Genomic DNA, 21,178 nt, shown 5'->3' with positions numbered 1-21,178 from the left:
AACATTTAAGTTAATCTTTATTGCTTCACAATGCTTCTATTCAATAACAAACATGACCACGTAAATTGAGCAGTTTTCTAAAGTAAGCTGAACAAGAGCATATCAAAAGTAGGGCCTTCATGGGATGAGGAGAAGAGCTGACGCAGCCTTGGTGATGGTTTGAATGTAATCCTTGTAGTCGCTCCCATAGTATTCAATGAGGAAGTAATTAAAGATCCCCACCATCGACATGAGAAACAGGAAGGAGATGATGCGTTTACCAAACAAATATCCTGGAGTGCTGACAAGACAAAGGGACAAAATCACCTTAGATTCAGTGTTTCATAACAAAAAGGTATAATAATAATTCAGCCATACTGCCGTTTAATAGCTCCTTAAGGAACTCTGTTCATGTGCATATGGTGCAATATTTCAGAAGCATTTTCCATCACATACAATTTCAGAACTATATATTTTTTCAATCAAATTATACAAAATCAAAAATAAATGTTCAGAATGCCCATAGGGATAGTATACATATCAGGTGGAACATGTTTAATAATACGTCCTTTCTGTTATTCATCTAAATTGTGCTCTAATGAGCTATTAATTTGCAGTGCAAGGTAGTTACCTCTGGAATAATATAGACATGGTACCACAAAATGTAGTTGCCCTCAAATGTAAAAGTAGTAGTCTGTCTATTATTTTGTGTGTCTCATTTAGTCTGTTTAGTCATCTATCCTACATTTTCAGCTCTAAGTTATGTCTGCAAGTGTCAGTTTCATATCCTAATTGAGTTTTGAGCCTTAATACAGCAATAGCATTCATCGTTTTTTCTTTTTAAGGGGACTCCAACAGTGAGGCACAGTTTTTCTGCATAAATCCATCACTTCAAAAACATCCCTCAAACATAATAGCGTCTCCCCTTCTGTGGTTTTGAATTGCGGTTCAGTGAAAGGGATCGTTTTAGGAAGGGGGTAAATTTTTTTTTACATTATTAGGTTTCCTGGAGTCGCAACTTTACACTTTGATGGGTAAGAGGTTCTGGTACTCTGGTACATTTATACCAAAGCTTGTTCTGTGCCAGTCCTTTGGAACATGTCATAATTATTCACCCCCATGCGTGGAGGAGATCACTGATGCAGGGCATTCTCTGTGATGGTACGCACAAATGGATTTGTCTCTGGTTTTCTAATAAACAGACAGAACTATCAAACTGGCAAGCATTATAATCAGTTATTGGCAGCACGTTGCACTCCAAGCTGCATAAGCGTCAATGCGAAAAAGATAAATGTACTCCAGCATGCAAACCTGCCAAGTGTAGCACACTAAATTAAGCCTATCCATTCTCATTTTTGGCAGGCATTGGCTCCAGTCATGCATTCACGTTGTACCAGTTAGCTAAACCAAAAGCCCACACCCTAGCTATCATTTCAGTTAACCTCTGAAGCATTATCAGTGGAAACCACAGTGATGTGCATTGCTCATTTCTGCAGAATATATACAGATACAGATGTTCGGTGGGCTTTTTTCTATTTCTTTTTGCAAATGTCTTTATTTTTCCTCCTGTTAGGACTGTAGCACGTAAAGAACCTGATTCAAACCAATAGAAACAGGAAATAAGAGTCACATGAGAACTACACCAAACCATTTGCTGATTAACATCCATATATCCACAAATCTTTCATTCCGTTTGTACAAACAACAGATATATATATATATCTGTTATTTGTACAAACGGAATGAAAGATTTGTGGACACTGCACATCACTAAACCAATTGTGACAGGAGATTTCTGAGCCGGTGTTACTAATACACTATATATAGTGTATAGTGTGTGAATAAGGGCTATGTTTTGGTTTATTGTTTTTTAAATGATGCAGGAAGCATTTGTAACACCAACTCAGAAATCTCCTGTCACAACTGGTTTACATATTTTAACATCATATTACATAAATACCTTTGAGAAGTCTCCCCCATGTATCCAACAAAGTATTTTTGTCTGACAAACAAGTACATCATTCCAGCAAAGGCTGCAGGGGCTGAAAAATGTTGAGAGAAAGGGGTTGTTATTACAAAAGCTCAGAGACTAGCTAGATCCCAAGGCCTATGAAATGGGTTCTTTGTGGCGTGCAATGAAAGCTGGAAAACGTTTCATGTCTGGAGAAAAAGATTTTCTTGAAGAAATCAAATAAACCTGGAGTTCTTTGCCTATTTACTTGCCATCACTTTGTTTCTATCACTCAAGTAATCTGATTACAAGCAGCTCCCAGACTGCAGCGGTTATATGTGCTTAGGAAAAGGTTACATCTTCTGCAAAGATCTGAAATCAACAACATGCTGTGCTCACAAAACAATTACTTGGATGAGCAGCAATTGCATGCCGTTTTCAATGGGTAATATACACTTTTTTTCTGCCTCACATGCTTGTGTGAAGGGTAAATCTCCCTCTGAGTTAATAGGCGAAAGGCTCCAAAACAGAACTGCATAATTACAAATGAATCTCCTTTTTTTTATTGTACCTTGGCTGCAGCACAGTCCAGCACACCAAAACACTGCAAGGAATGTTGGGTAGGCATCTGCGCAGTTGCGGCTAAAAAGAAGAAAAATCAGAAGCAACAGGGATGTTTCTTAATCATCATTTTAGAAGGCAGATAAATATGAATTATTTTATAAAGGTTAGATGATGTCAAAGAGTCTGTGTCTTTTCCACTCCTGTATTTATAATTTCCAGTTTAGCGTGCTGCTATTTTTTGCTTGAATTAATTGTCAAGCTAACAATCCCTTCCAGCACCAAACCGCTTCTCGGTTACAGGTGAAGCAATGGGGAAGGATATCACAGTTGAGCGCATATAAGTGTGCAATAACGCCTCAGCAACAGGCTTGTGAGACAATAAGGTCAAGCCGGTAATTAACTTTGAAACCTGTTTTCATAGCATCTTGTTTCATGCATCTCGTTTTGTATGGTAAACAGAAACAATACTTAAAACTACATCAATTTAAAAAAAGGTGGTAAACAGAATATATAGAACCCCCTTTTTAGTCTTATCTATTATCTAGTGCTTCAGCACTGTTACCATTGTGTTTCATCTGAAAATGTAAGTAGTGTACACAACAGTCATTGCTGAAGAACCTTCGGTTAAGTAAGCAATCTTTATACATCACTAAAAAAAAATATCGATCAATACATCTGTGTGGTGAATAGAATGGAATTAAAATTAATCTGTTTAATATTAACCAGACAGTGTGATCTCTCTAAAAATGCATTTAATAATCTGAAAGAAAAAATAAAATCTATATGTTGATTAGGACATAAACAAAGTTCGCAGATGTCTTCACACACTGTAAGTTAAAATTGTATCTTCCACAACTTCCTGTGAAGTATAGGCACACACTCATTTGAGAAATCAGTCTGCCTCGCCTTCCTGTACGGATATATTAAATGTGGTTATTTTGGAAGCAGTGAATGTCAGTCTCAGAAATGGAACAGTTATTAAGTCCCCATCTCGTTTAAATTTGATTTCCTGAGACTTGAATTATCTACACCTGTCTGCGTACTGTAATCACACCAGAGCAGGAAAGGATATTATACTTGAACTGTATCATTTCTATGTATTATTTGGCAAATGTAACTGAAATGATCAAAATCGTAGTTTAGTGGGTCAATTAGGGCAACTAATTTCTGTGGCATGGAATCCATTACCTGTTGTATAATTAAATGGAGACAATCCAAGGGTGAATACCAGTCACTCAGTGAATGAATAGATGTGCTTGACTCAGGTCACACATAAGAGCATCTTTCTCTTCAGCCAAGTATATTGAGAGCACTTACTATTAAAGCCCACGGATTCTCTTCCTGTTTAAATGTTCCACTAATATTAGGATTACTCTCCTACTCTAATGATGATGTATACCTTATTTCTGTTGACAGGGAGCATATGAAAATACAGGATAAATACATACATTCATATAGACAGACATAGATAGATAGATAGATAGATAGATAGATAGATAGATAGATAGATACAAGCATACACACATACATGCATAAAAGAAGATTGATTTTGATATTGTAACCAACTTCATTTAAAACTATTTATAATTAGGCCGACGTTATATCCTCTTCTAAGTTCAGTTGACCTTAGTCTTACATGTAACAAGACACCACCCTAAAGCAGTCAACAGTGATTGCAAGTAACTGCAAGTAGAATGGAATTAACAAATCCAATTCTGTCAGTTTCCTTTCGCTCTCTTGTTTGCAGACATCCGATTTCAGTCCTAAGAAGAAGTCACAGTGGTGACAAAATAAAAAAATGTAGTGATGAAGAGGATGTGGTTTCTAAACTTCTCTTTTGAGCAAAAATACAAGCAACTATTTGTATATCACAAAACGTATTTGGACAAAAGGTACAGTCCAGCAGGTCACAATGTATTTAACAGACCCACCATTCTAGAAGGGACCTTTGAAATTAAACATTGATAAACGTGGAGCCGTTCCACCCATGGCACAGTTTCACAAATTGGTCTATTTGGTCTGTTTACGACTTGAGGTTTCCTATGCGATTGAGGTGAAGACTGGGAGCAGGCCATCGGGTCTTTTAAACACTATCCTGTTTAAACCACTGTGTTACACTTCCTGAATTGTGACATAATGTTAAGATAAATTCTACCCCTGCTCTATAAAATATTACATAAAACGCTAGTAGTCATGGTTCACACAAAATCTTGGAAGATCTCTCCACACAATCAGACCTTGCCTCTTCTTTGCTGAGCAGAGGGGACAATGCTGTGTGGATCAAACTGTTCTTCATAGTATTCTTTACATGTAGTCCTGCATATTCTAGTAACAGATGTTATCATTGGATATCCTTGAATATAACTGCTTTTCATGTTCAAAAGTGTGGTTTAAAAAACAAACCCATTATCAAACTGTGACACACCATCATAAACTGTAAAAAAAAGACAAAATAGGAAGTATGCTATCACAATTCATTCTTCAATTAACCATGTCTGTTTCATATGAGTTTTGAATAATAAGCTCAAAATTATCTGGAGGTGTCCACAAAAAAATCTTTTATCAAAGTGTATCAGATGATTATCAGCTGTCATGCTGCTGTTGTCTGATTCAAGGTTCCCCACACGGAGCTGCCTTTCCGCTGCGATAAACCCAAAACATCAAATTAAATAGAAGAAAATTCAACTGAGAAACACTCACTTAACTGAAAGTGAAAAACAACAAAAGAACTGTCTACTTTCACCATCACAATTCATGCAGGAGTGAATGCAAATACTATGAAAACACGATATGCAAAGCCATGTTCCGTAATTTCTGTGCTGAGCTCTATGGTGCCAGACATCAGAAACACACTCTTGTCTTTTTGTGTAATACAGTCATCATTAATAATTAGCCATCTCATATTAGTTAGAGATGCTGTATTACTCTTTCACTCAAAAGTGTACAATAGGTGATGTGTTCTGCTCTCCTATATTACACTTCATAATGGTTTTCATGAACCAGTAAACATTTACAAACAACCTAAACTGATATTTAACAATTGTAATACCCGGTGTGGTCACTGTTTTCCAACATCTCTTAAAATGTGAGCATCTTTAATGGAGGAAAATAATACACAAGAAAACAGTACATGTTAGTCAGATTTTAAGATTGAAGATTTAAAAAGATTTAAAAGATACTATGATAGGGTCATCCTAAAGAAGTTCCACAGATGAGATGTGTGATGCTTGGCCTTTATTTAACCTTAGCTGGGTTTTACAATAAGTAGATCAGATGCCATATTGCTTTTATAAATGTGTGATTGTAATCTGCATTGCAGCTACGTCTTTTTTTATACATGATCTAAACCACTCAATACCGGAATTTACCAGTTTTGTTTGTTACTCACTGAACCTTTGCAGACCCATTACATACATTAAGCTCTGCACTTCATTGAAGGTGATTGAAGGTTCAGGTATGTGTTTCCAATACAATCTGTATCCTTTCACATGACTTTAATATTGGCATGACTTTTATAAGGAAGCCGACTTTGCACAACAACAGTCCACAAATAGGAGATTAACTAGCAAATTATTTTCGCTGATGACATGGAATCATAGAATTACATTGAGTCTTGTGGGATACATGACTGTGGATGCATAGGTTGGAGTGAAAAATTCTGCAGCTCAGGTTCTTTAGGGATTTTTTTAAATTATACCTATTTCTTCAATATTTATGTTTTAATTTCTTATTCGATTTCTATGAAAAAAAACACACACATGAGCACTGAGTGAAGACAGAAGCCTTGTAGCGATGCACCAATGTTATATTCTACAGGCGTCTGGGTTTGTAACTTACTTTGCGCAATAAACACGTTCAAAAGCAGGCGTTCCTGGTCTAAGAAAGCTCCTTGCGTTATGGGTTTTGCATTCCTGTTCCACTTTCTGAGCAAAAAAGACTGCAAGGGAGAGCAAAATTAGTGAACTTTTTTTGAACTGATTTTGAACTGATTCTACTATCCTGAATTCTCAAATATGCAATTGAAATCTATCTTATCTTGGACTGATATTTTGAAATTGTCACTAAAGTCACATACACATACACACATCTACGATTCATTATCTGCACTTCAGTTGATTCAATTTAACAGTGTTTTCTTTCATGCAAAGGGTCCAGCAGTAAAAACAGTTGGACTTATTTGTGTTCGATTTTCTGATATAGAGGCAAATCAAGAATTCCTATAGAGTGTTCCACAAACAATATTCAGCAAGAAAGAAAACAGAAACATGATTCAAAGTGACTTAAGGATAGTTATATCTGCAATGGCCAACATTTACCAGTCTTTTAAAGCAAAAATGAAAATATATATATATAAGAACTGTTTGCCAAAGCTGCTCAGAATGAAAGAGGCTTCTCACCATTTTGCAGTACGCTCAGTAGTGTCACCAGGACCAGCAGGAACGTGTTCTCCAGGACATCCAGCTCCATGATGGATATCGGTCAGATCAGCACTAGTGAAGCGTCTCCCTCTCTGTGTCTGTCCTGGCAGATCACCGAATATATAAAGAGAGGAAGTGATTTTATCTTTCGCCATGTTGATTCACTTCCTGTTCAAGCCCCTGCCACCACAAATGTAAATACATTTATTTCACTGGTTGCCCTCACCCCTCTGTTCATCTTCTTTAAATGGTGCATGTTTAACTACTGGTGGTAATCAAAATGGACTATTATCTTGGGAGAAAATATGAATACAATCAAATATATTTAGAACCTAGACAGAGAGTCTAGACATCGAATAGGACCGAAACAAACACATCTGGCCATAATAGACTGACCTTGTATAACATGCAGGGGCTGAAGTGTTTTACATGACATACTGTAATTTTTATTTTACTGATTTGCAAACAAACAAACAAATGGTGTCACACAAACAACATTAATCTTGTATAAACCCTTCACACTGAAGGTGGAAAACTCCGATCCAATTTATTTTTTTATTTTTAAGTTACATGTATGTTTTATGTTCCATTTTTATATAACAAAAAGAACTATACAAATATATAGTAATGTACATATAATGTATACTTATGTGAATATTCATATGTATATATATATATATAGCCACAAACCCACCACATGCACCTTTGACCCCCTCCCCACTCAGCTCCTCCAGGCAACTGCTCCTCATTAACCCTTCATCTCCTCACTCCTCTCTGTCTGTTTGCCCTCTGCTTTACCACTCCTCTCTAAATCCCTTGAGCGGACTCTTCACCATCGGCTCGCATCCAGTTGACTCAAGACGTTGACGCTCACCTACCGTTGGCTGGCCCTGACTGCACCTAGCAACCTACAGACCCTCACCTCTCCTTACACTCCCTGCAGAGCTCTCCAGTCCTCCTGAACCGGAAGACTCCCTGTACCCACTCTGCCCTTCCTCCAGAACCGCTCCTTTTCATCCCCAGCCCCTAAGTGCTGGAAGGACCTTCCCACCGAGGTCAGGACCAGAGACTCCCTACCTACTCCCAGTGATTACTCAGGACACAGCTTTCCAGACAGTGTGTACTGCAGGAGCTCATTCTGGAGTGAATGTAGCTATGCTTCCTTATGCTGCTGTGCACTTATGTACTGTTAGTACTGTTTCACTGCAGCTTCTCCTCTGCCCCTTCCTGTAGCACACAGCTAGGACTCAACTGTATTACATCTGCACTTGCTCTCTTATTGATCTCATTGGAGTCATCCTATTACTGCACGTGTGTGATGCTTTAAAATGCTTATTGTGTAAACTTAGATAAAGGTGTGCGTTAATAATTCATTTATTAACACGAGCGCTGTTATGGTTGGCAAGTGCTGTAATAAGTATTAAAAGTGAAGTGGTAAAACCTGCGAATGAAAAATGTGGAAGTTAAGCAATGATGTCACTGCAAATCCGGGACTCAGTGCAGCGTCGCGCACAGCAGCCTGCGCTCCTTTCCTGTGCAGCTTATTGTCAACAGCATCCCTTACACGATTAAAGGCTTCTTATCTTGATCTGTCACCGCTTTTGAATGTATCGTATGTACTTCGTTTAAGTGCTTCTTTATACATGAAATGTTGCGAACAGGTTATGCATCGCCTTTTGCAATTACACAAACGACGCCTCCACTGAATCCACGACCACGCACATTGGATTGAATCAGAGGTTTTATCCGAATAACGGATTTTACAAAGAACGTGTTTACTACATTTTGTAATATTTTAGGTCGATCCATATAATAACCTAATGAGATTTGTTTAAAGATGTCGGAGATATTTGCTTATAAACGTTATTTTCCTAAGTGCATAACAACTCACACAAGAAAGGGGCGACATCGTATAAGGAATTACTTTGGCCGCATCCCATATGGTCTAGCGGTTAGGATTCCTGGTTTTCACCCAGGCGGCCCGGGTTCGACTCCCGGTATGGGAAGGTGTTTTTTTTTTTTATTATTATAACCAATAACATGTTTTATTTCATGTAATAATAAGTATACAAAGAATAATATGTATGTATTTATGTATTTATTGATCTATTTATGTATATATACGTATGTAATGTAACCCGCCCAATGCCCGCACGGTAGTTTCCGTAGTGTAGTGGTTATCACGTTCGCCTAACACGCGAAAGGTCCTCGGTTCGAAACCGGGCGGAAACATCCGGTTTTTTTTTCTCTTTTAGATACTGAGAATGAATCAACACGCAATTAAAAAAAATATACAAGCAATAATGATCACATGATGCTATATTTATTTTTGCATTTTTGCATTTATATAAAGATTTGAATAAATAAATGCAATCATCGTACGACAGGCTGAACCAGTACATATAAGCAAGGTGCGATTTGTCCGCAGGATGGCGCCTCGTCATGTCAAATACCAATATGTGCTGCAAGTATTTTTAGAAACTCGCTTTCATTTTAAATGGGTGTGTATACGTTTCTATTTTCGACTGGCTGTGCAACTATACTGTAATACATCTATGCGAGTCATGCACGATACCGCATCAAATACTCATCAACAACATACAGGCCTACTGTTGAAATGACTTTGATTTATAACAAGCTTAACGTTAACGAAAGAAAACGGAAACACGCCCATCTAAAGGAATTTCTCCCTCGATATTTAATGTTACATTGTGTGCATTTCTTGCACAATATAACATATGCACATGCACTTGATCAAAACCATTCAAACAAACCTATGACTGCAGAAAATTATAAATGGGAGTCCGCTATTCACTGAAATTAAATGAACCCTTCCATTTCAGTCAGGGCTGAACCCTTTGTGCAGTGCATACCCTGGCAAATAACTTTTAACAAGCATATTTGTGTATTTATTTATAGATTATACCTCTCCCCCGGTGACTTTCTATTCTTTCAGCCCTTCCGTGGCACTTTGTTTTCCAATGGTCGTTTATTTTGGCACATTTGTAATCCCAGACACCTTTGTCTACAGAACAATCAGTGCTTGACACACAACAGCTGTTTTAAAGGACAAAACGTGTGCACCTCTATACACTGTGAAGGCAAAGATTGTGTCAATCCATCTTTGGTTTAGATGTTTTTGTGTTTTTACCATCACCCCCAGACACTATTACATCACTGTGATGTCATCATCGTTGGGGGTGATGGTAAAAACACAAAATCACCAAAACCAGGATTGTATATTTATCATTGCTGCTTTTATGGTATACTTATTTTCTCCTTTCAGTAGGGCATCCAGTGGAAGAGTTCAAATGCATTGCTAAATATTCAGATGTACATAATCAGAGATAAAACAAACTTCAGTCCACACAAAGATTTCAATTAATGTTTTATTTACATATTACAAAAAGGTAAACTTTGTTGAACATATGGTTTCAGCAGCTATTTCCTGCAAAACATACCTTTAAAACAAGGTTTTAAAATAAACAGTTTAACTAAACGAACCTCATTACAGAGGCATGCAATCACTCTTTTTGAAGTAATTGATTAATTGAACCCCCTGCTACAACTGGAGAGAGCTGAAGGCCTGGTAGTGGATGTTAGTAGAGGCTGGTTGAAAAAAATGGCTCCATATGAATTACAGTTACAAGGGAGAATTAATTTGAATAAAGCAGACTGCACAGTACCCCCTGCTTATCACCAGAAGAGACTTGTTTTAGCCATTTTCTGAACTATATAATTAACCTTTAGATGTCTGTATCATTTAAGTAGTTAACTTTCCTTGAGTTGAAATACAAAACTGGACCAGACATCCAAAATCACTATTTTCTTATGAATAATTTGTGAGATTACAGTATATGTCTGACACACCTGCCCTACAAAAATTGTGGCAAACCTTCAGTCATTCTTAATGCATATTTTCACTAACTTTCTCTATCCCTCGACATGTACTGGTTTGTTCTGAACAGGTCAAAAAGCAGTCACACCTTCCCTGTATCTTATTTAAATCCATATACGGAGCAGTCATTTTCTGCAAAAGTTTGATGTTGGTTTGGTGCTCCTCATTTATACATCAATCATTCATATTGATTAAATGAAGGAGGGAATTATATGAAACCTAAGTTATCTTTATTATCTGGAGAGCCGAGTGTTACTTGAGTGATTGATCATGTAATTTGAAAAGTTAATAATTTCATTATGTTTCAAAAATGTGCAAAAAAGGAACAGGAATTCTAAAGCAGTTTATATTATGTAAAACACAGCAACTACTAAACACTAGCAGTTGATCAGCTAGAAATATACTGTTTTTAACAGTTTTATTACAAAAAAGTCATACACACACACACACTAGCCAATTTAGCATTCAAGTAATGATTACTTTCAATAAGCAAACTCTGTACAGTGCCATTTTTTAACTCCACAACAATGGAAAAAACAACTAATCAAAAGAAAAGGTGGAAAGGTCAAGCATGTTAAAATCTGTGCTCTCTGCAAGTGTTGAGCTAGACATTAACTCACTGAAGAAATCTTCCTTTGCCGAAATCAAGCCGTTTTCTTGTATCGTCACCGAGCCGATAACCTGAGGCTGTACAGCAGTGCCGCCCTGAGAGCCACTGTGGTCCACGGCAGCTCCATTGGGAAGTCCTCCTGTCTCCTGTCCGTTTACCAGCATCTCCAGCAAACCGGTGCTGTCTGGGGACGCCGAGCTCGTGGTTGTAGCAGGAGATAAGAGGTCAGCGAAGAATTCATCGTAACTGGGACTGCTACAAAACGAAGTGCTGGAGCTAACGGTGTAGGGCGACTCGGTATCTGTGCTGTCCGGGGTTGGCAAGACATTCTTGACGTCTAAATATTTGGAGGATTCTCTGCTTTCCGGAAGTCTGAAGACATCTCCTTTCCCACCCCCTTCTAATTTCAGTAAGTTGTTGAGGGATGCAAGCTTCTCCTTTTTAGCCTTGAGCTTTTTCAAGAGTTTATGACGGAGTTTCTCAGATTTATCCAAACCTTTAAGTGCTGAAGTCTTGCTTGGTTCTTGCGGTGTGTCGTGGCCCAGAGTAGCAGCGCCTAAAGTAGGGTGTAAGGCACCTATTGTATTAACGGGTTTGGATAAAAACGTAGCTTGCAGGGAAGGAGATTTTACACATTCCTCCTTGAAGACATCTTGAGTTTTTGATTCCATACCTTGAGAGATTAAATTACCCTTTGAAGATGCCACAACTGTGCTTGCACGGCCTTTTGACATAAATCCCCCAAACATTTCTGCTGCCTTGCCCAAGAAAGACGCATCATCCGCAAGTGCCAAGGGGGTTTTGGTACCCTGCTTTTCCTTGTTCAGGGTCCCTGGAGAGTGACTAGAAGGCGCCCCGGAGGCATGCCTGAGGTGGGCTGCGCTTGCTTGTAAGGATGGGTGCCTGTTCAGCAAATTAGCTGCCCATCTGCCTCCAGAGGCCCTGGTTTTGATTCCACTCACAGCCGAGGACAGAACAGAAGCACTCTGAGTGGACGAAACAGCAACTGTGATGTTGCCACTGAGTGCCAAAGACGGTGAAGGAGGTAAAGTGGTGTCTGGAGAAAGTGCACTGTTAACCATCAGTGGCGGAGGGCTCTTGACGGCTGCCATGACTCTTCTCTTATAGTCAACTGAACCTCTTTTTTCCTTCCCAGTCTTCAGGGGACCAGGCAAAACAGCTTCGCTCCCTTTTGACATCCCTGGCTGTGATACACACACTTTTGCAGGTTCTTCAGGACGGCCGAGACCGGAAGGCATTTCAATTCCATGGTTCATGTCTGGAGAAAGAGATCCATTCCCACTAGCTCCCAGAAGACAGTTTTCACTAGAAGGCTGAGCGGGCAGGATTTCTTCAGGTGGCTCAATTTGGTCACTGCCTTCCAAAGAGTCAGGAATTTGGCATCTGTCCAGCGCCTGCCCCTCTGTTTCAACCTTGATCTCAACAAGGGTCAGGGTGACGATATCATTGTGTGACAGACCCTCAAAGGTGTCCAACAACTCATCACTTCCTATTGAATTATTAAAGCTGCAATCAGCTGAAAGATCAGCACTCTTCACATCTGAAGTCACATTGAAGAGATCCGTCTCGGGAACCAGCAGGGAGATTTTTTGCTGGTCCGTTTTAGTGCATCCATCTCTCTCAACGCAGTCTTCTCTCAGACAGAGGTCAGTCTCCGGCTCAGTGCTCTTTTCCTGAGCTTCCCAGAAGACAATGTGGATTTCATGGGCAGGAACTTCCAGCTGCTTGTGAACGGCGCAATGGGGATATTTTAAATCATCGCATTCCAGCCATGACCCTGTACAAAAGAAGCATCAAAATTTAATTACTTTGCTTTGCCATTGTCACTATCTCCTGCTAGTTCTGGAGTGATTACTCTGAAGCAAAAAGACTTGAAGAACATGCTGCCCATCTAATAGCCCACTTAGACTAGCAATTTATACGTGGGTTCCAAGCTTGCTTAGGTCTATTTTCAGGAGTGTTAACACTGCTAGCCAACCCTGAGGCAACCCAGTCCTGTTAATCAAAATGCAAACTCTTCACGACTATAAAGCAAAAACATTTAAAATGATACCCAATTCGAAACCTAGGTTTCCCGAGACCAATGAAAAAACAAGGACCAGTAAACGGAAACCAGTACTAACCATCGTCTTGACGGAGCCACGTTGCGAAATGCTTCAGGCTTTCATCGTACTGGATCACAGTGCAAACCGCGTAGTGTTTCCCTTGGAAGTCAAATGCATAAGCATTTAAATCGTTCTGTGGGAGCCCTTCAACGAAATGCAGCATGAAAATGGGGTGTAACCTGCAAAACACAAAATAAACAACAAGAAAGTCCCATTACAAATAAGCAACAATACATACGCAAGTAAGATGAAGAATGTAAATACAAAATGTGAGGTCCAGCCATTTCCTACTCTGTCACTATGTATACAGTTAGCCGATTAGGCTTTATTTATTTATTTTGGTCCTGGACTGAAAGGTTTTACATTGTGTCAATGTGACAGTATAGATTACTGATAAATTAGTTGTCTGTGATACATTTAAGCTGAAATCATTATCTACCTATTTGTGTCAGTAACATTGCAACAATATAGAGCGGGGGAAGTTTCTGTAATTCATCCTATAACTGCAATCACCGAAACAGAAAACCCAACCAAAACAAACTGCCTTCATCTTTGATCAATTCCAGGGGGAAAGGGAATTCAGTGGGTTCGGAGCAGTATGAACATTAAGAGGTGCAAGATGGTATACTAGAAAAGTATCCCTCGGCTCACTCGAGGTCACATGCGTTCACTGGAGGATTCACAGATAGCCAAGTGATCAACTGGTTGCCATAGTTCCCAGCAGCATTCAATAAGTGCATGCAAGAATTAAGACTCGTTTCTATCCCAGTGACAATAAAGTGAGTAAAGCAATTCAATTCCTCACGAAGAGCTTGAGTGTACTGTAAAACAGGTGATCAATCAACCATACTATCCATTAGGTGCCATCACTCATGGCTATTTTAAACCAATATTGTTTATCTCAGGGATGCTATGCATGGGTGAAATGCCAGCTCAAAGGGACTGAGATTCTTTTAAAAACTACAACAAAAAAAGTTAAAGTAAAATTAAAAATGTATTTTAACAAAATAAATCCCTAACCACTTAAGGGCATCAGTAAAATAAATACTGATTCCTGCTTGGCATTCATTTGTTCACTCAAATTCTATAGCGGAGGAAAGTGAAGATGATTGGTTGATTGGTTCATTTGTTTTGTAGAAAAGCAAAAAGCAATAAATTAACTATGGCATGTTGTCATGAGAGTGACTATTTTACCCACCTTTCCAAAACCATCCTCCGCTGCTGAAGTTTCTGTTGGCACTTATTGCACTGGGATCGATGAACAGCGTTTAAGGGGTGCCATTCTGGCACAATATCCGTGAACGTAGTTAAAGTCTTCTCACACCTGTAAGAAGCAGACTTGTTAATGGATTCCTTTAATATTTCATTTGTTAAACATTTCTTCTCTCGCTTTTAGCTTTTCCCCAGGCCATATTCTGGGCCCTCTTCCAAAAATGTTGCGTAATTAATTTTGACTGGTACTGTAGCGTTTAAAAAGAAATCATGGCTTTTACGCCTTTTCATTTTCAATCTTCCAAATCCAGGGGCCACAAAGGAGCACCTCGATCCAAGAAGCTACAGCTTTTGAGTCAACAGGTCAAATGAATTGTATCTGACTGTGACAGGTTTTAAATGCAGTTCCCAAGTATATTCTGTGGATGCAAACAGCCTAATTGTGAAGACGGGACATGTTGAAAAAGTAAAAAATAAAAGGAATATGATAAGGAATATTTGCATCTCATACCTGTTCTTTAGGGTGTGCCCACAGGAGGAGCACTCAAACTCCCAATGGAAGGAGTGTCTGAACAGCTCCTCTGCCGGCTCGTCCTGCTTCAATAAGAGGGGCAGCGCGAACACTGGGCTCTCCTTCGCTCCTATGGGGACACGAGAACTCAGGTCTCTGGCAGTTGTACAAACGGCTATGACTTCCAGCTCTAACTATTTTCCGGCTTACCCAGTTTGCAGCGCAGCATAGGTTGCAGAAGGTTGAAAACAAACATTCGGATGTCGTCCAGGAGTGTCTGTGCTTGGAGAAAGACTGCTGAAGGGATTTTATTCGCATCCTCTGTGTAGTGGAGACAGTGGGGGGGGGGGGGAAGGCAGAAAAAGTAAGTATAAATGCAAGGGTCTAAAAGTTTTTAACATGAAGGCCATTTGATATTCAACACTCAAACAAATAAATAAAAATAACATTCTCCTACCATAAACTTTAATATAATATTTACCTTTTACACTTTATAGGCAAATACAATTATCTATTTGTTTTGAGGGAATCGTTAAGGCTGCTCATAAAAATCTTTCCTTTGATTCAAACACAAAATGACATTGTAACTGGTAATCTGAACAGTAAATTGTGAAATGTCAAGTGTAGCAACTATTAGATGTTGCCCTTAAGCTTGTGAGCAAACAGTATATTTTTTCCCCTTTGTCTTTCTAGAAATCTTATTTGCTGTGACTTAAGACAGGATACATAAACATCACAGAAACCTGGCCAAATAAATGTATCACTGGCAGGAAAGTAAGGTGGGATGAAGGTAGACGTATCTACAATGTCATTCTAAGACTTCTAATAATATGATAATTCTGTAAAAACTGAAATAATTCTGCAGATCTCTTCTCTATCACACGTCACTAGGGATAGCAACAACATAGAAAGCTTAGTTAGCAAGGCTTCATCCCAGTACAGAGGAGCTGGCAACTTGATCATAACCCAAGAGTAAAACTCAAGAGTTAAATTCTGCATTACAAACAATAGCCAAGTGTAGCTTGTGAAACGCTAAACTATGTTACTGGATATGCATAACCCAAACTGCAATATCAACAATTACTGTTTAAAAAGACAAACCAAAAAACAAACAAATAATGTGACAGAGTCCTACCTTGATTGTCAGTTTGCGGTGCCCCCTTTAAAAGTGCACACGCCTTATGGTATTCCGTCCATAGCTTTCTAACTGGCGAGTTCTCGGTGTGTAAAGTATTCACACCCTCCTTCAAAGCACTGGAGTGTACCAAAGCCACCATGAGTGAATCCAACCAGCAAAGAGAATGCCGATTCTTCCAGAAGAGACAGAGAGGAGCAGGAACCAGCTGTCCCGAGTCTGCTTCCTGTAGTGCACCGGACTTGACATCAAGGTTACTTTGCACAGAGCAGGGTCTTTCAGTGTCTTTACCAAGGCTGCAGAGATCAGTGGTATGAGCCAATTCCTCAATCACATCTACTCCTTCTGGCTGTGATGGGGCTGTCGTTTCCTCTTTGTTTTCACTCTCTGTTACTAAGGTAACCATAGAGCTTTCTTGATGGCTCAAATCCACAGAACGAGGTTCTTGCACCTCACCACCGGCAGACACGTCCTCCTCCTTGCTGACAGGATCTTCTGTCCTCTGGCACTTTGACGGAAGTTCTGCCTGGATTTTTTCAAGGCTGGTACACAATCTTTTCCTCTTTGCCCAATTGCGTTTAGGCAGAACCTTTCCAGGGGTGCCAGGTACGAGAACTTCAGCAAGTGGCTTGCTTCCCAAAGGAAATATGCACTAAAACAAAAACACAATACCCATTACTACTGTGGCTCATCAGAAACGGGCCGAAAGGCTAAACTTTATCAACATGCTGAAAAACATTACAAATATCACAGTTTTAGAAAAACAGAAGTTAATTTCCATGTGGTTTTTTTTTTTTTTTATGACAGAAGATGATTTTCTTTTCTCACATACTTTACATTACATTTCCTCAGTATTTTGAGTTTTTGATCATGCATTAACAGGACAGAATGGATTTTATACAGTTTAAGAATAGATATTGTTTAACATTACTCTCAGGTTTAAGGTTGTTGTTTTTTTCTACTTGCTATTCAATATTCGATTGTATAGGCGTCATTAAAAATGCACTGGTCTTGACGCCGTGTTAAAAGCGCAATTCTAGAAATATAGATGTAAAAACAAAAAAAAGTCTGGTTTACTTCCCATCTGCTTCTCACTTCAGACATGCTTCAGAGCACAGATCAGCTAGACCAGTTCTAGGTCAGGCTGATTTATTTAGCTACCAGGACCAGCAAAACAACCTGCAATCGCCTTAGTTATAAAACAGCATTGATATATTTTTCAGAATAAATTGCAGAAAAACAATCCTTTGCAGACACTTACATAAAGCAAGGCACCAAACACACAAACAAAATGTTTAAACTACAAAGTGGCCATTCATGAATTACCTGTGGGTTTCCACAGAGGATGATAGACTCCTGAAAGCTGATGCGGTAGACTCGCAGGGCCTGGGTCTGACCTTTGGCAGCGCACACTGGACAGCTCTTGTCCAGCGGAAACCTCTCTTGAGACTGGGAATAAAGCATTCAGTTTATTATTAAGCATAGGCAATGGTCAGGGAAAAGGCTCCCACGCCATCGTCATTATTACACACTCTGTAAATGTAGGAGTTTCAGGGAGCAAGTTTTGAAATGCACAGGAGCATATACACTCACCTAAAGGATTATTAGGAACACCATACTAATACTGTGTTTGACCCCCTTTCGCCTTCAGAACTGCCTTAATTCTACGTGGCATTGATTCAACAAGGTGCTGAAAGCATTCTTTAGAAATGTTGGCCCATATTGATAGGATAGCATCTTGCAGTTGATGGAGGTTTGTGGGATGCACATCCAGGGCACGAAGCTCCCGTTCCACCACATCCCAAAGATGCTCTATTGGGTTGAGATCTGGTGACTGTGGGGGCCAGTTTAGTACAGTGAACTCATTGTCATGTTCAAGAAACCAATTTGAAATGATTCGACCTTTGTGACATGGTGCATTATCCTGCTGGAAGTAGCCATCAGAGGATGGGTACATGGTGGTCATAAAGGGATGGACATGGTCAGAAACAATGCTCAGGTAGGCCGTGGCATTTAAACGATGCCCAATTGGCACTAAGGGGCCTAAAGTGTGCCAAGAAAACATCCCCCACACCATTACACCACCACCACCACCAGCCTGCACAGTGGTAACAAGGCATGATGGATCCATGTTCTCATTCTGTTTACGCCAAATTCTGACTCTACCATCTACCAGGCAACATTTTTCCAGTCTTCAACTGTCCAATTTTGGCGAGCTTGTGCAAATTGTAGCCTCTTTTTCCTATTTGTAGTGGAGATGAGTGGTACCCGGTGGGGTCTTCTGCTGTTGTAGCCCATCCGCCTCAAGGTTGTACGTGTTGTGGCTTCACAAATGCTTTGCTGCATACCTCGGTTGTAACGAGTGGTTATTTCAGTCAAAGTTGCTCTTCTATCAGCTTGAATCAGTCGGCCCATTCTCCTCTGACCTCTAGCATCAACAAGGCATTTTCGCCTACAGGACTGCCGCATACTGGATGTTTTTCCCTTTTCACACCATTCTTTGTAAACCCTAGAAATGGTTGTGCGTGAAAATCCCAGTAACTGAGCAGATTGTGAAATACTCAGACCGGCCCATCTGGCACCAACAACCATGCCCCGCTCAAAATTGCTTAAATCACCTTTCTTTCCCATTCAGACATTCAGTTTGGAGTTCAGGAGATTGTCTTGACCAGGACCACACCCCTAAATGCATTGAAGCAACTGCCATGTGATTGGTTGGTTAGATAATTGCATTAATGAGAAATTGAACAGGTGTTCCTAATAATCCTTTAGGTGAGTGTATAAATGAAGTCCATTAGAATTCAGGAGAATACTTAAGATACTTGTACTATTCTATGGCTTTTAAAATGTATGTTAAAGCATTTTAATGACAAATTTACTACATCTGTTATAATCTCCATACTCTGAAGGTATTCAGAAAATAACCATCTTCAAGATGTATGTGGTAGTACACTTTCACTTGGCCAATAAGAGAATTTCGATCCTGGCATTTCAGTTAACTTGCTTTTCCAGTTTCAACAGCTGTTCACTCTGCAACAGCCACAGTACAAATACACCATTTGTATTTCAGAAGTGTCTTTCGCCTTTTTAAACTCAAGATTTCCGTGTTTATTTTGTTTTTCACATTTTGCGAATAAGTAATTTTGAATAGAGCCATTTATAGGAAGGGGGATCCAATTGTCATGTCCAATTGTTTTGCTTTTTGAAGCTGCTTTGCACAACTGACAGGAAAACAAAAGGAAGAGAATGAGTTCAACTGACTTTTCCCAAAGACCCCGCCATTGGTGGGGTGGATACCCCTATACCAGTGCCTTCACCACTCATTGGTAAATTACTGCTGCTCCTCTTGAACGTTGCATTCTCCAGCCATTTGTTAAATATTACCATATCACTGGAATCAGGCTCACCTCCGCACACACTAAAAGACAAAAGAAAGATCACGACAACTTTTACATCCAGACACTCAATGTTAAATCGATACTCTATTATATTTCAATTAGGTCATATCATTCTCCTTTGCTAATCAATCCTACATGATGTATTAGCAATCAGAGTGCTTTTCTGTTCTTCCCCTGCATTCTCTCCCTATACCTATGCTTTTTCAGTATTGAAAACTCTTAGTTCATTATATGGAAATGTTTTGTAGTATTTCAGTATATTCCCTTACTTGGGTTATAGGAGTGGATTGACTATGGAAATGTTTCACAAATTAGTGTGAGGCCTAGGCACTCATTATTTTAACTCAATAGGAAAAGGAAATACAATTGTATTAAATCAAGAGAGAACATTTTATGCTGATTTGGCCAATATCCCCCCCCCCCTTTTCTTTTGGAGGTTAGGGTTGTCATGATAAGCATTTTAAAATGTGTTTTAACTGTAGACATCACTAACTTTGTGGAAACAAACAACAAAATAAACAAAATATTATTACAGTCATTTTACAAAAACAGCTGCACTGTAGGTTTGTGCAAAGTGAAAGTTATACCAAAATTAAAAATTAAAAACGTATGCTTCCAGTTGAGTGTCCATGTTCTTAATATGAACACGTTCTTTGAAAAGTTATGTTGTTAAACAGTCTGCAGAAAGGCTCTCTCTGTACAAATACGTCATTAAATAAAATAAACCAATTTTTACCTTTGGCCAAAACCCAATGAATCACACTGGTGTTAAAGGCTTTGCTGTACTTACTGTTTGTCTAGAACTTACATTGTCAGTTGACTGTGCCAAGCACTGGAAGAGACTCAATTCATTTCAAGGCAACCAAGAAAGGAATACCCCTAACACAATTAGAAAATATGAATTATGGATACCACCACCCCAGCAAAGACACAGCAGCGGTCAGGCACAAAGTGCAGTCTCCATTACTTGAGGGAAACATGTAGAACAGTTTAATGTAGAACAATGACATCTCTAAAAAGATTTGGGCTGGATTACAGGTCACACTGATGCTGCTTAACAACATGTATACAGGTTTTGATCTTTTCATGAATATGCACTTGATCTGTATCACACTTCAAGAAACTACCCTCAGATCACGCGTGTGGTAAATCCACATAAAGGTTTTTCCCGGAATGAAATCCATCCAAACAATACTTACCCATTTATGCAGCCTGGATTCCTTCGTCATATGTTAATGTAAAGATCTGCGTAAAAACCAGATTCTATGAGACAATTCACTAATTTCTTTAAGCCGATTATGTTTTACAGCATACCCCATGTGCCGTTTCTCTTTTTCGTTTTACCGACGTCCCATATCCGGCGGTGCTGCCTCTAT

General features: G+C 39.2%; 2 protein-coding genes and 2 non-coding genes across 9 annotated transcripts; 2 read left to right on the top strand and 2 right to left on the bottom strand.

Annotated features, from left to right (window-relative positions):
• On the bottom strand, positions 1-7,015 carry alox5ap (arachidonate 5-lipoxygenase-activating protein). The gene is made up of 5 exons (XM_066699710.1): positions 6,892-7,015; positions 6,332-6,431; positions 2,502-2,572; positions 1,940-2,021; positions 1-280 (listed from the first exon to the last, which is right to left on the bottom strand). Exons 1-5 carry the CDS (start codon positions 6,959-6,961, stop codon positions 118-120), a joined length of 486 nt encoding a protein of 161 aa, XP_066555807.1. The 5' UTR covers positions 6,962-7,015; the 3' UTR covers positions 1-117.
• Positions 7,016-8,846: 1,831 nt separating this feature from the next.
• Positions 8,847-8,918, top strand: trnae-uuc (transfer RNA glutamic acid (anticodon UUC)). The gene has a single exon. It is a non-coding gene; the product is annotated as a tRNA-Glu (tRNA).
• A 153-nt stretch (positions 8,919-9,071) lies between these two features.
• Positions 9,072-9,144, top strand: trnav-aac (transfer RNA valine (anticodon AAC)). Its single transcript has one exon. It is a non-coding gene; the product is annotated as a tRNA-Val (tRNA).
• A 1,143-nt stretch (positions 9,145-10,287) lies between these two features.
• On the bottom strand, positions 10,288-21,178 carry uspl1 (ubiquitin specific peptidase like 1). 6 transcript variants are annotated; one of them, XM_066699708.1, is made up of 10 exons: positions 21,002-21,178; positions 20,611-20,681; positions 19,666-19,822; positions 17,731-17,853; positions 16,405-17,056; positions 15,480-15,590; positions 15,270-15,399; positions 14,745-14,870; positions 13,565-13,725; positions 10,288-13,218 (listed from the first exon to the last, which is right to left on the bottom strand). In XM_066699708.1, the coding sequence occupies exons 3-10, from the start codon at positions 19,789-19,791 to the stop codon at positions 11,351-11,353; spliced, it is 3,297 nt and encodes a 1,098-aa protein (XP_066555805.1). In that variant the 5' UTR covers positions 19,792-19,822; positions 20,611-20,681; positions 21,002-21,178; the 3' UTR covers positions 10,288-11,350. The 6 variants fall into 6 exon arrangements, with proteins under 6 accessions (XP_066555805.1, XP_066555803.1, XP_066555804.1 ...); XM_066699706.1 differs by having other exon boundaries at positions 20,593-21,178; XM_066699707.1 differs by having other exon boundaries at positions 20,611-21,178.

This window comes from Amia ocellicauda, chromosome 3 (assembly GCF_036373705.1).
Source record: "Amia ocellicauda isolate fAmiCal2 chromosome 3, fAmiCal2.hap1, whole genome shotgun sequence".
NCBI lineage: Eukaryota > Metazoa > Chordata > Actinopteri > Amiiformes > Amiidae > Amia > Amia ocellicauda.
Note: the sequence above shows the minus strand (reverse complement) of the source record. Positions and strands in the feature narration are given on the sequence as shown.

Bases quoted from the DNA above. Each gene is read 5' to 3' on its own strand.
- uspl1 (XM_066699703.1), bottom strand. From the start codon at position 19,791: ATGGTAATATTTAACAAATGGCTGGAGAATGCAACGTTCAAGAGGAGC. The intron at 15,400-15,479 runs GTAAGCCGGAAA...GTGTCCCCATAG, and splicing joins TATGCTGCGCTGCAAACTGG to GAGCGAAGGAGAGCCCAGTG. The intron at 13,726-14,744 runs GTGGGTAAAATA...TGTGTTTTGCAG, and splicing joins CGGAGGATGGTTTTGGAAAG to GTTACACCCCATTTTCATGC.
- alox5ap (XM_066699710.1), bottom strand. From the start codon at position 6,961: ATGGAGCTGGATGTCCTGGAGAACACGTTCCTGCTGGTCCTGGTGACA. The intron at 2,573-6,331 runs GTAAGTTACAAA...TCTTCTTTTTAG, and splicing joins GAACGTGTTTATTGCGCAAA to CCGCAACTGCGCAGATGCCT. The intron at 2,022-2,501 runs GTACAATAAAAA...AACATTTTTCAG, and splicing joins TGGACTGTGCTGCAGCCAAG to CCCCTGCAGCCTTTGCTGGA.